Source organism: Petaurus breviceps, unplaced genomic scaffold (genome assembly GCF_028583685.1).
Source record: "Petaurus breviceps papuanus isolate PSGF00001 unplaced genomic scaffold, PetGlider_PUasm1.0 218, whole genome shotgun sequence".
Classification (NCBI taxonomy): Eukaryota; Metazoa; Chordata; class Mammalia; order Diprotodontia; family Petauridae; genus Petaurus; species Petaurus breviceps.
In genome coordinates this window covers 84,043-101,651 of record NW_027185872.1, presented here as the reverse complement: position 1 = coordinate 101,651, position 17,609 = coordinate 84,043, and the positions used below count along the sequence as shown (strand labels likewise).

At 43.4% G+C, this 17,609-nt stretch overlaps 1 protein-coding gene across 11 annotated transcripts in view; it reads left to right on the top strand.

Moving 5' to 3' along the window:
• HDAC9 (histone deacetylase 9) overlaps positions 1-17,609 on the top strand; it is a 534,753-nt gene that overhangs the window by 462,032 nt on the left and 55,112 nt on the right. For 7 of the 11 annotated variants that reach the window (XM_069094416.1, XM_069094415.1, XM_069094414.1 and 4 more), the window contains one exon: positions 16,706-16,837. The exons of the other annotated variants lie outside the window; for them this stretch is intronic. In XM_069094416.1, coding sequence (XP_068950517.1) covers positions 16,706-16,837 — 132 coding nt within the window. The remainder of the gene's footprint in view (positions 1-16,705; positions 16,838-17,609) is intronic. 11 annotated transcript variants of the gene reach the window in all.

The following is a 17,609-nucleotide window of genomic DNA, read 5'->3' as shown; positions in this document are numbered from 1 at the left end:
GGCTTCTGGCTTTGGGACCCTTGGCAATCCTGTCAATGTCTTGCAGAATTTCTGCTTGTATAGGGGTCCTGATCTGACCTAACACAGCAGAGGTACATAAACATCACATCATATAAATGAGTTTTTGAGTTGATCTTACATCCCATTACTTTCCTGAGATCTTTCCTCGGGAACCTGACCTTCCTGCGATGCCTGCAGCTCTTCTGGTGAGCGGTCCTGAGCAGGGGTAGCTGCCTGGCTGACCTCCATTGCCGTGGAGCCTACGAGTCATATAAATCAGGCTTCTGGGCTAATGGGACTCCTCTAGCATCATTAAAACATGCATTTTAATACCCAGAATCACCAGAACGCGGCTCAGAGATGGAAAGAATCCAAAAATGGGGCTCAGGTTTTGGAGGCCCGACTTCATTTTCCATGTGGACTACTTGGAAATTGGGTGTGTGTCATCTTATAAAAACTGGCCTCTCCCCAGGCTGTTGTAGCGAAATCACGGCATGTGAGAGACAAGGTGCTTCAGAAGTCTTCCAGCTTGAGGTGAGAAGTCTTCTTTCATTAGAAGGCCAGGAACTGATCCAATGAGCCCCCACCGGGCCCCAGCATATTCCGTACCATGTTAATCTCTGGTGTGATGGAAGGAAAAACAAAATGAAATTCCTTTCCTTCGGCATGTGCATGGGAGCAAAGTTGGGGTGGAGGGAGAGGGGTACTCTGCTTCATCTTTATTTAAAAGGTGAGTTGCATTGATGCTTTTTGTTTTGACATGGATATCATTTCCAGCTATGCCCTGATCCCTTCCAAATGAACTTTCCCTTGTAATAAAGGAAAACTGTTAAGCAAAGCCGGCTGATGAGACAGAGGCTGTTTCTTACAAGATCCACCGCCTTCCATTCCGGTAATCCCTCTTGTCTTCTCTCCGAGGCCAGGATTACTTAATGCTGACTCCCATTCACAGGCTGCTTTATTTACGCTAAGGCAGTTTGTGTGAACATGAAGTGTTTGCTGCCCCTGTTGACCTCAGGCGGCATCAGCTCAGAGGAGTCCTCTGTTTCTCTGAGTTTCTCAAAATTTTAATGCATCCTGGTATTTGCTTGCAGTCATGTGCCACAATCTGACCATTCTCTAGTCCATTAATTAATACCCACTCTATTTCTAATTTATTTCCCTCCCACTTAGACAGCAACCACAAATGTTTCAGTATATTGTTTGTTTGTTTGTTTTTTTTCCCATTAGTCTTTAAGCTCCTGGGGGTAAATACTCAGTGATCAGATTTGTGGATCAGAGCCATTTACCAACTTTTGACAAGATCTAGAGTTGGAAGGAATCTTGAATCTAAGCACCTCGTTTTACAGATGTGGAAACTGAGGCTACCCAGAGGTGCTGTGACTTGGCCAGGGTCACCTAGCTAGTCCGTCAGTGTCTGAGGTGGGCTGCCTTTCAGTCCAGGACCCTATGCGCTGTGCAGCACTGCCTTCTAAGGCAGGAGAAGCAACACAATCTGGAGACGTGTTTGCTCCTGCCTGCTGTGGATTCGAGTCATCAGTGAAAACAGGGATTTACACTGACTCAGGAAGGCCCCTGTGAACAGCAGAGATGCTGCTGACTTATGTGACCACTTCACACGTGGGAATGAAGGAAGCTTAATTGCTTAGAGAGAGCCAGGAAAAAGCAGAGCTTTGCCATTCACTTGTCGTGCTCAGGGTCCCAGTGGATCCCTGATTCTGTTGGCCTAGGCATTCCTTCCGAGGGTGCAGATCACAGCCCACCCCAGGTGACTCTTGCCCTAACCTCCTGCTGAGTTTTCCACAGGGGAGCTCTCCACGTTCTCCCGGCATCGCCCGTGTGCCATCACCCATTTCCATTTCTCTCACCACATTACTCCCAGAGCCTTCTTCAGTCGCCCCTTGAGCCACCAAGGTGGGCCTGTGGTCAGAGCGCTGGGCCTGGAGTCAGGAAGGCCGGAGCTCGAATCTGGCCTCCTGTGGCCTTGGGCAGCTGATGGCACCTCCCCTGGCCTCAGGCCCTTCACCAGTAACACGAGGATGATAGCAGCCCTGACCCCCCTTGCTTGTTGGGAGGATGGATGTGCTTTGCCAGACTTGGAGCCCTATGCAAGTCCTGGCCACGGCTGTGGCTCTTTGGGGGCGGCCTTTGGCGGCTTCTCCTTCATAATTCCTTGTTTATTGTGTGGCAGCCTGTTTCTGGCCACTGTGCACCTTCCCATTGCCCTCATTAATCCTCTAACCATCTGTATTTTCTGTCATTAGTCTGGTTGGGGAAAGGGCAGCCCTGAGATTCATAAAAAGAAAAGCTATTTGTGCTCTGAGGTGCCCAACGTTTTCAGTCCCGTTCCCCGTTTTATAGGCGAGGAAAGGCAGGCCCATAGAGATTGTAACCTGTCTGCGGCGTTATTATGAAGGGGGGAGGGAGCAAGCCTGGGCTGTGCACTTAAAGGGTCTGCGTTTGCCTCCTGCTTCTGAAATTAGTTGCTGTGTGACCTTGACTCAGTCTCCTTACTTCTGTTTCCTAATTGTAAAAAGAGGGTGAGACAGACCAGATGCTCGTTAGGGACCCTTTCAGCCCTTCACTGATTATGATTTAACACATTAGGCCTGGCAGCTGTTTGGTATCTTTGGAGCCTGGGCTTCCTAATGAAGAATTAGCCCCCAGTGACATTCAGAAAAATGTAAGGAGTGCAGCATGGCCTGTCCCCCAAGTGTGGGTTCTTGGGGAAGTGGACCCATACACACACTCACACATTCATGCATTCACAAACTCACACACACATTGATGCATGCCCTCACCCTCACACACACAGACTCGCATACTCAGACAAAAACACGTGCACATAAACACACGTGTGCACACACACACACTCAGGCTCCATTGTTCTGGGGGATGTGATGGTGGTAGTAGGATATCTATGTTGCCTTGGCTTTGGTGAAGCTGGTAGACAGCTGGTATCACCTTATTTAACCTTTTTATTTAACCAAAGTGATCCCTGCTCCCCAGGCGTTTTACAAAAGAAAACTGTCAGCTCTGAAAATCTTTCCTTTTCACCTCTTCCAATTAAAGAGAATTTTTAGTACAGAAAGGAAGTCCTTTGGGGTAGCAGTCTGGGGGCCCGCTCACACTCTTACGTAAAGAAATCAGCCCTTGGAAGCTCTCAGCTAGTTTCCACTCTCCTGCTAATGCTGGAGTGAAGGTGTGTCCCCATTATTCACATTTCTGAGGACTCCCAGCATGATGGGGGCTCGAGTCATCCACAGCCTGCTTTCTTGGTAGCTGACCGATGCTGGGAACACCTCCACCTAAGCTGATTTCCTATTCTTGTTTCAGTTAAGCATTTATTAGGCACCTGCCAGGTTCTAGCATACAGTTAGCCCTCAACAAATGCATTTTGATTAACTGACTAAATGTTGAGATACAAAAACAAAACAGACTAATTCCTGCCTTCAGGGAGCTTAGCTTCTCCCTTTCATCAGTCAGTGAGTTAACATTAATAGAACACTCCTGAGCATGGAAACTCCCCAAGGTTCGGTGGTGTGGCTCTTACAGATCGTCAATTATTCTTGAATATTCCTTCTTCCCTTAAGCTGAAGGATGTTCCTTTGTGGCTCCAGAATGAAACAAATTAATTTCTTCTCATTTCCATCAAATTGAAAGAGTCAGAAAAAAAATCTGTGCTATAAAGGTACCATGGCAGCTGAACGCAAACGTGAGGCCTTGTGAGCATGGCTCTGGAGGGTGTGGGATGGAATACAGTTCCCTGTGTTCCAGAGAGAAGCTGGGGGCTGTGGGTGTGGAATACTGTATTCTCTGCTGGTCTGCTTTGCTTAGCTGGTTTTCTTTGTTACAAGGGAATGCTGTGTGTGTGTGTGTGTGTGTATGTGACGTGAATCAGGAAATGCATGGTTTCTGAAGTGCACAAAGCATCAGTCAAACTTTGGTGGGGAGGGAGAGAGACTGACATAGGTGTAGACAGCAGCATCTCAGGATTAAAGGTCATAGATCAAAGGCTGTTGATGATGACCAATGATCATCCAGACTCCTGCCCTTCTGACCAGCTCCTGCTTCCATTCTGACCTTTTCCCATTTTTGTTTTATTCTTTGGATATCTTTCCAAGAGAAGATAGGAGGTGAGCTGGAGAGAACGAGGGCAGAGCTAAGATCGTGTTTAAGCTCTTGTGATAAAAGTCTTGCTGGAAATTCTCAACCATTGAGTTAAATGGAGACTGAAGATGATTGTGGATCATCTATGGCCGATGTGCCACTTCTCCTCTGTAGCAGGAAAAATGGAGAGGTAGAGGGAGTATTTTCTGTCGAGTTGTTTTTTAATTGCGTCTAACTCTTTGGGACTTTATTTGGGGTTTTCTTGGCAGAGATACTGGAGGGTTTGCCATTTCCTTCTCCAGCTCATTTTACAGATGAGGAAATCGAGACAAGAAGGGTTAAGTGAATTGCCCAAGGTCACACAATTAGTAAGTGTCTGAGGCTGGATTGGACTCTCTGTCCACTGCGCCATCTATTGGTAGAAAGTAAGAAGAGGTATTTGGTGTCCTAATCCTTTGTGGATTAGAGGTTTGAATAGATGAAATGTTCCTTAATAGATGTAACTCTCTAGGCAGTGAAATTACAATTTACCTCACAAAATATGATTTGCTCATGAGTCTAAAATATGCTCAGTGATAGAGATAACAGAAATCCTATCGAAAATGACAGGGAGATTGGAAATTCAGTTGTCATTTCATCCTAGAAAATAATGAAAATGGCTGTTTTCCATCTTCTTGGATACCACAGATTCTTTGATTTGTGAAGTTGAGGAGGAAAAAGAACTTTCACTTGAGATTGTGTTTGCTGAAAACACGTGCAACGTGAATTTGACAAAAAGGAAACAAAAAAAATCAGCCATCTCCAGTCGAAGTAATTAGGAATGAGGTTTGAAAGTCGTTGATGGAAGGATTGTCCGCCTGCCCCATTTATCAGTCGATCTTTGAGAAATCAGAATGACCTGATGTCTGATTCTATGGAGAGCACTGGCTTTGGACTGAGGAAGGCCTAGGTTCGAATTCTTCCTCTGGCTCGCACCCCTCACCCACTTAGTACTTTGGTTTTCCATCCATAAAATAAAGGGGTTGGACTTGGTGGCCTTCGTTTCTAAAGCTCTGATGACTGCCGTGCAAGCTCCTTAAATGTGGGCGATTTTTGTCTTTGTATCTTTGCCCAAAGGAGGTGCCCAATAAACCTTTATTTCGTTGAGTTCTAACCTTGGGCTTCGTGAGCCTTTTCTGCTGTAAAGAGGGGGTGGGGAAGCAGCCCAAGTTCCCCTACACACAAAGCCTTTCTACTCTGAAGAAGCTGTTATTTCCAAGGAGGCAAGTGGGGAGGGAGAGAAATGAAAAAAAAGGCACAGGTGAAAATGGGCAGGCAGTTTCTGGTTGTATTATCTCTCCTTTCATTTCCACTGAGTGGTATTTATAGTCTCATTTTTAATGAACTCATACTGGAACTTTATTCTTCTGTTTTATTATGCAAGAAACATTTATAGACACCTAAGTGCGTAATTTGCATGTGATATTGTACCCTTACATGTTTTAAGCTGGTTTTCCCCTTTACGCTTTTGAAGGTCTCTAATTGGTACATTAAGATCGAGTTATCATTCTTCACTCATCCTTATGCGGAGACAACAACTAGTTAAATGCTCTTAAAAGCAAAATGAACACACTTGTCTTTCTCCTGCCTTCAGATCATTTCTGAACACTTATCTTCTGGATTGTGAGAAAGAGAATTCATTCGATCTTAGGGCAATTCGTATTATCACGACCAGATCAAAGAACAAGCCTGGAAATGCACTGTGATTCTATTGATTCTTTGTCAGTGTAAACTTCTGAAAACTCGGCCTTACTTTTCTGTCATCTCATATAAAATTCTGCCTACGCAACAATGATACTCCATGTGTCCCAAAGGCACAAGCTGGAAGAAGAAGATTGTAACAGCTGGCTATTGTCCTTTGTCCTTGATGAAGACCAAGAGGACAAAACCACAGGACCATCCGTTTCTGTTGCACTTAAAGTTAACAAGACACTTTTGCCCAATGACTCTGGGGGTTGTGGTGTTAGAAGATACAAGCATTATTTTATCCTCATTTCGTGGAGAAGGAATTAAAACTTGGAGATTTTAAGTGATTTCTCCATGTTCGTCCATGCAGCTCATGGATGTCTGAGCTAGGATTCGAATCCATATCTCCTGATTCCAAGCTGCCATGATACGTTGCCTTGGACCACACTGAGTCCGGCTTATAGCTGACATGCAATCCTTTCTATGAGCAAAAAGCTCTTCCGGCTTTGGCTGAAGGGTTCTGAGTGTGAGAGCACCACAGCCTCTTCAGGCATCCCCTGTCCCGTTCATTGGATGGCTCTTTGGGGGGTAGGTTTTTCCTCCATTGTGTCCGTATTTGCTCTTTCCAAACTCTGCTCTTTCTGCTCCTGGTTTGGTCTGGAGAGGCCAAGTAGGACACTTTTGACTCTAGATGACAGTTATGTCTTCTCTCCCTCAGCCTAAAATTACCCACTTCCTTCAGTTTTATCAGTTTCCTCATCAAATCCCCCAAATTGGATAAATCAGTTTAAAAACATCATGCATTTTGGAACCCATGTGGAAAATTCACTCAAATCCAGTGTGTTGATAAGAACATTGATGTGCCAATACCTTGTTAAGATCCAATGTGTCACAGGGGGTTTCATGAGCAACGTTAGCATTTATTTTAGACATTAAGGTTTGCAAAGCAGTTTACGTGTGATTTACATGTGATTTTGTCCATTTGGTCCTTCCATGGGCCCTGTGAGGTAGATGTTATTATGCACATTTTACAGATTAGGCAAGTGAGGCAATGTGACTTGTTCACTGTCACACAGTATCAGTGTGTGGTAGGATTTGGACTCAGATCCACATGGCCCCAAGGCCCATGTTTCCTCCACTGCCCCACTTAGCATGACTCACAGAACAGCAGTTTGAGACTTTGCTAGTCATGTTGTCATTGGAAGCTTTTCTCAGTGATGTAGCTGGGGGTGGGGCACCATGAGCATATTAACTGCTAGAGATGCAAAACAAGTTGAAATTGTGCCCTAATTCTGAGTCTTCTAAAGAAAAGAAGGCAGCGTTTTGATGATTTCTTTGAGTATCTTCCTACTTGGTAATGGCCTCCATCCTTTCTGTTAAATGGGCTCTACCAGAGCAGAGGGCGGAGTCCCCTATCTCTTTTGCTAATTAAATTGTAAGAAACAGAAATGATCTGTCTGAACATAAAGACAACATGTGAGGGGAAATAGTTTTAATCGGGTCTATGTTGGCAGAGTAAAAATGTGGCAAATTAGAGCTTCAAACAGGTGTTTTCTCTAATTTTAACTCTAGACACATTTTCTTTAAAAAATGGGCTTGAATGAAGCACTTTTTGCAAGGTAAAGACTTTTCTCTGTTAAATGCATTCTGAAGACAAGCAAGATGGACCCTTTTCTTCTTTCTGAAATTCTACTCTCTTTCCATGGTGGCCGGGTCCTAACAGTTAGAATATTAAACATCTTCCAGCAGCATTGAATTAGAGCTAAGAAGTCACCTTGTGCTCATCTGGTTCAACCTCTTCATTTCCCAGATGAGAAAATTGAGGCTTGGAAAGGGGTAGTGATTTTCCCCCAGCTTTCACAAGGAATCAGTATCAGGGTTGGGTCTCAAATCCAGGTTGTCTGACTCCAAATCGTGTACTAAAATTGGTGTGTGTAGTTAAAAAGTTATATGTGATTATATATGCCACATTCATAGGAGATGAATTCTAGTTGCAGGAGGACCTGAGTACAACCTCCCATCTCAGAGATTTAATAGCTGTGGGACTTTGGGCAGGTCACTTTAATGTTGCCTCCCTCAGTTAACTCATCTGTAAAATGGAGATAACAGCGACTACCTCATAGGTTTGGTATGAGAATCAAATGAGATGGCATATGGAAAAAGGAAAGGGTGCAAGCATTTATTAAGGACCTACTCTATTCCAGGCACTGCGTTAAACACTTTACAAATATTTCATTTGACATATGAAGTTCTTTGAAAATCTTAATGATCTGTAGGTATTATTGTTTTTAAAAATTGGGATGACTTGCCATTTTCTTTTCCAGCTAGTTTTGTGGATGAGGAAACTAAGGCAAACAGGGTTAAGTGACTTGCTCCCACTCACATAGATAGTAAGTATGTGAGGTCACATTAGAACTCCGGTCCTCCTGACTACAGGGCCACCAATCTATTCACTGTGCCACCAAGTTGCCCCTATTTTAAGGCACGGGTAAAGAAAATGCATTTCTGTAGTTGGAAAAAGCTGAATGACTGAAAAACTGCATAGAATCTAATGAGCTCCTTTCTAGTTTTAAGAATAAGGGAAGTGGTGTGGTAGTGTTGGTACAGGAGAGTCCAGCTCTTCCCTGTGCCACACTGGCCCTATGCCCCCCGGCTTGCAATGCTCCTGGACGAGACTTGAGGAGCGGATGTTGCCGAGAAGGTGCCGATGTATACTGGGCTGGGAATATCCTCACCCAGAGGTTCCTCTGGAAATACAGTCCCAGGTCTGTTCAAGTCAAAAAAAGGGACCCTGAATAGACGTCACTTAGACTTTTAGTATTTGCCTTTGTTTGACTAAAACTAACTTTTTGTCTTTGTCAAATGAAAAGGGAGCAGATGCTTGAATTGGTTAGCATGGGCAGGACATTCCTTCTGAGCTGTGCCTGCCCAGGGAAGGAAAGTGTGGGGGCTTATCCTAATTCCTGTTCCATCAGTAGGATCTCCTGGCATAAAGTCCAACTTGAGGAGGGAATCTAGTACTCAGAAAGCGGAGGAACCAGAATTTACGTCCTACTCCCTCCTTCTGTCTCCCTGCCTCCACTTCTGCCCTCTTTAGATAGAACTTTTGATTTCATTGGTATAGAGCACTCCCAGTGTGTAGACTCCCTCCATCAATGCAGATTGGCAGCTCACCAGCAGCTTATTATTCAATTCAATTGAGCAATCCTTTAATAAGTGCCTACTATGGACCAGGACTATACTCAGGACCAGGAAGAAGAGGACAAAAAACAGTAGCCCTGCCTTCAAAGAGCTTACTTTGCTTGGGAGACAAACCGAATGCACTGTTCTTAGAACATCCAAAATATTACCCAACAAATCTGTGCTGATTCTGAGAGTTAGAGGAAGGGGTCATCTTGATTCGAGAAGAGTAGAAAACACATCTTAGATGAGGTGATGTTTGACTAAGCCTTGAAGGGAGGTTTGAAGGGTCAGCCTGTGACCATAGAGGTGAAAAGTGGAAGGTCATCTGTGGGCGACAGAACAAAGGCCATTTTGGCCAGAGCATAATCCATGAGTGGGAGTAGTGTGTTGTCAACATGAAAAGATGGATTGAATCCAGAGTGTGAAGGGCTTTGAAGGCCAGATCCAGAGGACTGTATTGGATCCTGGAGATGCTAGCAGCCCACTGAAGCTAATTGAATAGGGAAATGACATGGTCAGACCTGTGCTTTAGGATGTCCCTTTGACATCATTGCTTAGGATGATTGGAGAGGAAAATGATCCAAGACAGGGAGACCAACTTGGGGGTATTGAAATAGTTCAGACCAAAAGGGGAGAATAAAGGCCTGAGCCACAGTGGATATGGTGGGAGTGGAAAAGGTTAGAATGATGAGTCTTGACAGCTGGTTGAATTTGAGGGATGAGTGACAATGTGTATGATCATAGGCTACTCTTAGGATCAAACCCTGGGCCGCCAGAGGCCCTTAGAGTCCTGGGTGCTCTCCAAGGTCACAGTCAATGTGTGCCCTGGGCTCTGAAGTGAGCCCTTTCTCCATTAGACTCCACTGCAACTTTGCCAGGTATTAAACATGAGATGTTTCATATACAAAAGGGTCCAATACCCATATAGCTTGTCTTTTCAGAAGCATCTGTTAATTTACTTTGGAGGCAAAAAACAAAAACAAAACCCTTCTGATATACATTGTTCTAAGAGGACAAAAAAAATTAAAACTCCCAGAAGGGGAAAAAAGCATCACTTTTAAATTTGAAAGCATGGAAAAATTATTATAATTATTTCATTGTTTAATCAAGTTTTTTCCACCCCAAATTGCATTGTTCAGCTTATAAGAGTCATTTTTTAATGGTCCAATGATGGTGCACTTTGGCATAAAAATCTAAGTATACACAGACAGCTTTGTAGCTTACAAAGTTCACTGGTGTATTTTCTCAGAATTAGAGCAGATGATCACACCACCAAAATAAACTTGCATTTAATTTACACCTATTTTGTACTGAGTTATATAAATGCATGTTACCTGCCTTCATAGAATAGAAGTTCCTTTAGGGCAGGGATTGTGATGCTTAATGGATTCTTGTTGTTTGAGTGCTTATTTTGTTGTCATTTTATGCCAGTGTTAATTTGGCAAAGCAGTGCTTGCAACCTGGGTTAAACTGGGCAAGATCCTCCTCTGTTCCCAGTTTCTGTTCTGAGAGACAGATGTTCCATCCCAGGCTTTAAAAGATGCTATTTATTCCCCTAAATCCAACTTTCTGATACTCAACTTTGCTCCTCAAAGTTTTGTCCATAGACTGAGATACCCTTCTCCGGCAGCTAGTTTTTTAACTACTGAGTTCAGGGAGCAGGATTTCCACATCACCCAGGATTCTGAAACCTCCTGAAAAGTAGTTCATATCCAGAGGGATCCAAATGGGAAGTTTGGTTGTCCTGTGGGTCTAAGACATGTAGAAGTCTGGATTTCCCTACTAGCCTTTAAGATGGCATTGTGGAACTGCCCATAGGCTGCTCAGTGAAGCTGTTTTTTAGATCTTGAGCTCATTGAGAAACCAAAGGACAGAGCTCACTTTAACTCTGATGGAGAAAAAAAAGCAATATTCAATTAAATTCAATCCAACAAATGTTTATTATGCTCTGAATATGTGATGGGCACTAGGTTAGTTTTATTAGAGACATGAAAAGAAAAACCAAACAATGCATTCCCTCAAGGAGTTGATGTTCTATGAGGGAATAAGCCTTGTACTTTACTAGATAAATACTAAGTGTGTGCAAACCAGTTCCAAGAGGGAGAGCTCTCATCATTACGGGTCAGGAAAGCCTGCTGTAGAAGGTGGCACCTGACATGGGCTTTGAAGGCAGCTTGGAAGCGTTATGGATGTCATCATCAAGGCAGAGCCATCCATTTTCAGAATATGATACTACAAACTCAATAGAAGTGGTAGGAACCAGCATGCTTCATGAAAAGAAATACTTTATTCTAATGCATCACCATCAATCTCAATGGGAAAATGTCAAAATGCCGTTAATATTATTTCTAAATCCTGACGACTGAAGCATCCTGCTCTCTGTATGGGATGAAATTCTTCAATAACCCAATAAAGAAGGGCCTGTTGGGGTTCTTACCTGAGCAGCCATTAATATTCTGGTTGTGAATGGTTACAATGAAATGATTAGGCACTTAGATAATACTTCCTAAAAAAAAAGGTAGCTAAAATATAAACTCATTAGGACTGTGTTATGTTTATTTTGAATCTCCAGAGTCTAACACAGTTCTTAGCATTCAAGAATGACTTCATTAATTCTGGTCGACTGATGGATACATAATCGCCTTTGAGCATCACAACAGTCTTGTATTTTGGGTGTCACAACTACAGACCTGGGACTGTTGAGAAGTTCTAGGAAGGCAGATTTTGGGATGATGTTAGGAAGGACTTTTCAGTAATTCAAGCTTGATCCACCATGTAATGGGTAAATGCTAAAACAGTGAGCTCCTTAGGACTGGAGATCATTGACTGTCTACTGGATAACCATTTGTGAGGAATGCTCCAAAAGGCATTCATCGGCTATATAGGAGCTGGACCAGATAACTTCGGAGAGCACATCCAGGTCCTTTCTGATTCGAGCATTAATGCAAAACCATTTGCAGATAGCTTCTGGACCATCAACATGGAAGCTTTTAGTTGAGACTTTAGGCATTAATTAAACAGCTATTTAAAGCATGAAAATTTTAGGAGTTAGATTCACTATCCCTTGATTTGGACTGATTGCCTTACTGGCAGCAAAGGACCTGCAGTTCTGCCTTCTGGGACCCTGTCCCTTGAATACATGACTACCTGTCATTTGCCCCACATTTTATCTGACAACTCTTATGTTCACATAAATAATTCAGTGGGAGAATGTTTTCAGGTGCCTGCATTTCCTCCAGGGCATGCTGGAAAGCCATTTTCAAAAGGTTTTATTATTATCGGTGACTGAGTCAGTATTTCACATTCCTGGTTTTGTAAGATAGAAAAAAAAGCCTAAAGGTTTCTTTTTCATTTCAAAATTGGCTGTTTTCATCTAAATAATGATAATCTTTTCTGCAAGGTTATCTCAGCAGGCACACGGATTTCAGATGTACACACATACACATGTACACACGGCTGCCTTCTGTTGATGTGATTGATTGAAATGCAGAATGTGATGGTCGGGGGATAAAAATAGGAAGGCAATCAGTGAGGCTGGGCATGAAAGGCACTCAGACACCAGGAGAGTCAGTCAGTGTCTCTCTCTCTCTCTCTCTCTCTCTCTCTCTCTCTCTCTCTCTCTCCTTCTTCTCCTCCTCCTCTCCCCTCTCTTTCCCCTCTGCTCTCTCTCCTTCTCTCCTCTCTCCCCTCTCCCCCTCTCTCTCCCTCCCTTCCCCCTTTTTCCTCCCCCTCCTCTCTCTCCCTCTATTCCTCTCTTTTTCCTTCTCTCCCTCCATCCTTCTCCTGCCTCCCCTCTCCCTTCATTTTCTTTCCCTTCTCCCTCTTTCTTTCTCGGCTAGGAGATTTATATCCCATTAGTAAGTCACTGGAATGGAAGTCTTGTGCCACTGGGGAGCATGTGAGAATTCAAAATAGAATTAACCCTTTCTACAAATGGAGGTGGTTCAAGAGAAGAATTGGCAAAGTGCCTTATGAGCAGAGCATATTGGGATTCAGTAGGACACATTCTTGGAGTGTCTGGACCTTTCAACATGTGAAATGGCTGCTTTCCATCATTCCCAAATATCCATACAGCTTAGTACCATGGTGATGGGCCAAAATGGGGCCTGGAAGCCAAGCTCAAAAAGAGATGCCAAAGGTTGCCCAAAGGTTCTGGGGACATGTAGATATATGTGCATGTATTGTGTATTGATGTATATGTCTATGTACCTATATTCATTCACACACACACACACACACATATATATATATATATATATATGCACACATACATACCTATTAGGTCTCTGCATGATAGACAAGGTAGTTGGGAGTGGGAGTGGGAGATTAGCAGAAGTGAAATCATCATGATGGAATCAGGAGTGGGATCTGAAAGTGCTGGCCCTTCTGAGCAACACTTTGGTGTTTGAGGTAATATACAGCACATAGAAGGCTAGGTACTGGTTACTTTGCATATTTTATACATGCTATGAGAAAGGTGGGAAAATTCATTTAAATAACTTTCTTATTTTAGTTGAGTGGCCCTGATTAAGCATGTTAGTACTTCTGCACTGGGATGGGTGGCAGGAAATAGAACTCAGGATTTCATGAGCTTGGGCAAATTAACATGACTTTTCTGTGCCTCATTTTCCAGAACTGTTAAATAATCAGAAATATTTATATCAGAAATATAAATCAGAAATATGTACATATCGTTTTAAAGTTTGTCAAATGCTTTACATATATTATCTTTTCTGGTTGAGATAAAAGAAAGTTGTCTCTAAGGATCACCAAGAGTCCTTCCATAGTTAAAAGGTCATGGAACTATGATGCTTTATTTAACATTATCCCTTAAAGCAAGCTCCTTGGAATTTTCAAAGTGGCAAATTCTCGTGGCCTTCTGACTCCTTGCTTAGCATTATACTTCGGATTTTTTTAGTAGCTCTATGTACAGAACACTTGGAATTTGTCATTGCAGTGAAAGAGAGAAATAGTCATAGCTGCCATCATCAGTGTGGTGCTTTAATGTCGGCAAAGCATTTTACATACGTTATCTCCCTCATTTTTCACATAAATCTCATGAAGTTTCAATTGGCTGTTGAGAAGGTGCAATCCAGACTGAGGAGCTGAGCTCTCCAGACTGCTGCCCCAATACCAAGATGAGCAAACAGGATAAGGACGGTTAGTTAGCTGAATGACTTTGTTCATCACCAGTGGTGATGAATTGAATCTACATCTCAACCCCAAGATCAGTTGTCTTCCTGGGACACCGTGTACAAAGTCATTAAACCCCCCTCGCTTTCCCGTTGCATTTTCTCTAGCATGTCTTCCTTCCTTCCAACTTTCTTTTGGTTATGGTTGGTTTATCAGTTTTGAACAGAAATAGACTTACTCATGGAATCTTGATTTCGGAACCCAAGTTAAAGGAAAGTCCAGTTCCACTCTGCTCCTGGGACCTCTGGTTTTTATTCCCAGCATTTTGGAAAACTCCCTCCACAAAGTTTCCTTCACTAACTCCGTAGAAATCTGGCTTCCAAAGGAAAACCCACTTCACAAATACAGGATGAAGAAAATTTTGCTTGGCAAGTCATAGTTCCTATGGAAAAGTTTAATAAAGGGGGTTTCTAGAAAACCACCAGACAAGTATCTCTCGACATCGTAGCATAACAAAGCCAAGAAAGCTACTGTGAATCCTAGGCCACACTGAGAAGAGAAGAGTGTTTCCGAGGGAGAGGTGGCAGTCCCAAAGAGGCAGCTTGCCTCAGAGCACATGTAGCATGTGGTGTTGGGGGCTCAGTGCCCCATTTTGGGAATGGCATGGGACATAGGAAAGTGCCCAGAAGAGCATGGTGAAAGGACTGGAGAGTGGGGACCAGTTAAAGGCACTGGGGGGGGGTGTAGTTTGGAGAAAATTTAGGGAGTTCTGAGGAAGGAAGCAGTATTCCTGGTTGGGGACTTAGGAAGATGTCATAGAAGAGACTGCAGTCATCAAGTGTCTTGAGGGACAGTTACATCTTGTTGGATGACTTCCAGTTCCTAGGTCCAGAGTCTTTGGTCCTTAGATCTTTAGAAGAAAGAAACAAACAAACGCAAGACCCAGATCTCGTCTGCCCGAGTCCTAAGTCATTCCCTAGACTTCAGGTCAAAATTGCTGTCCTTGAAGGGATCTGGATCCGCATTCAGTTGATAATTCCCTGACTGGGCAGCTAAGTGTTACAGTGAATGGAGGGCCAGCCTCGGAGTCACGGAGACTCTTGGTGAGTTCCAATCTGGCCTTGGACACTCACAAGTGGTGTGACTCACTTTTTCTGATAGTTATTCAAAAGAAGATTCACAAAAGGTTTTATGTACACGATCACATTTGATACTCCCAACAACCCTGTGAGGTAGGTGTTGTTATCGTTCATGTTTTATGGATGAGGAAAGGGAAATTGCAAGAGTTTAACTGCCTTGCCCAGGGACCCCAACTTGTACCAGAGGCAGGATTTGAACTCGTCTCACTGATTCTAATTCTCACACTCTATGTGCCCAGACATTTCCTTGCCTTTGCCATAGTTAAGCCACTAGATGCTTCTAAGATGTCCCTCATACTCAGAAAGAAAATTGCAGCCTGTGTGTTCAAGGAATTGTTGTGATCTCCATGTGACATCCAGCCCCTTCTGAGGCTCAACTGATTATATGCTGACCGTGCAAAAATAGCTATTTGGCAATAAGCCTTGTTTAATGAGGACTGTTATATGGGCAGAGCTCCACCCCCACCCACCCCATCCCGTCTAAGGGACTCAGGCTTGGAACAAACTTCACAACCCTCTAGCGAATGGTCTCACATAAATCTTTCCTATGAGGTGTCTGCATCTGCCCATGTAGGCGTCTTCCTAGTCCCATGGGTCAGGCAGAAGTCTTTAAAATCGCATAGACGTCCAATCCAGACTGGGACTGGGTTTCACCTTGGAGAAAATTCAGAGCAAGGGACGATGTCATACCATAAATCTTGTCAGGACTGTTCTATTACTGCAGTGATGAACCTACCCATTGGTAATCCCAGCATATGCTGGTAGATAGCCCAAGAAGAAAGCACAGACACACACACACAGAGGTAGAGAGTGGGGGTCCCAGTTTAAGTCCTGCGGCTTCTTCTGTGTGAACGCGTATATGCATGCGAATGCATGTGATTTTCCATGCCTTTGCATATTTATGTCTATACTTTATACCAGATGACTTATGCATGGGTATGTGCATTTGTAGACCATTCCATGTGCATGTGTTGCGTATGCATGCATGGGCCACTCCTGTGACTGTTGCTGTAGAGAATTCCCAGGCCTATAGTCCTAGAGATGATACATGGATACACATATATAGAAATTCATATCATACTGTAAACATGTGTCTTATGGCCATATATCTGTATGCATCAGGGCATCCATAATTCTTTTTTCAGATTTTGCAGTTGGGTCAAGAAATGAGGACATAGTAACAGATGTTGTTATCATCATCATTGTTGTTATTTTAGGAAGAATAAAAGGGTTCTGTGTTGACCTATTTCGTCCTTAATGCCTGCTAAGTCACTGTCTTAGAGCTTTGGGTCCAGCACAGAAAGATGAGGTTCAGAGGAGAGAATGCAGGAACTGATGAGCCTTTAAAAAATTAAAGTAGTTGGAGCTCTATTTTACAATTTTTTTTTCTCGATTTTTTTTGTCTCAATCCCCAGCCTCAGAGCCCAACTTGAAGGTGCGATCCCGATTAAAACAGAAAGTGACAGAGAGGAGAAGCAGTCCCTTACTCAGGCGGAAGGATGGAAATGTTGTCACTTCATTCAAGAAGCGAGTGTTTGAGGTGACAGGTAATTGAGGCCGGGACAGATTTACCCTCAGAAGCAGAAGCATGCCTGCTCCTCTAGCATCTGAAGGTTGTCTTAAGAGGAGCCATCATTTCTGAGAAAAGCCTGTAATGAAAATGCACTAAAGCTGGGTCTTTTTTCACCAACGAGGTGAAACAGGAAATGAACAACAGCATGAACTCTGTGGCGGTCGGGTCTAAGGCAGGCAGGCAAAAGCGCATCTTAATCTCTGCAGAGTCAGGCAAAGAAATTTGGAAATTCCAGGCAACTTCTTTTTTTTAATGAAATTGGACCAGAGAGGAGCATGGAAATGTCCAGAAACCCCTTCTCTCTCCCCCTTTCCCCCCAACTCCTCCACTCCCACCTCTCCCCCCTGTACTTGAATGCGCATCTGGGAAATGGTGGAGGATCCAAACTTGGTTTCTTCCATACATTGGCTCAATTCCTTAATGTCTTTCTGTGTTTACTGGGGAATTGGGGTAAGGGAAAGGAGAGGGCAATTTGTCAGCTTTCACAGAGGGGAAAAATTTGTCATTTTCCCTAGTCTCAGATAGATTTATTCTCACTGAGTTAGCCTTTTGTTTTTTTCCTTCCTGACTTAGGGGGAACCAGGGAGGGAAAACATCCTGATATCTTCCAGAGCCCCTCCTGGCTGATCAGATCTGGTCTGAAATCTGAGAACATCTAGACATTCATGGTGAAAGGCAGATGGACAACCCAAGCAATACGAACCCTTACTGTTACTGGCACTATGAAGACCCAAGGAAGTGCCATT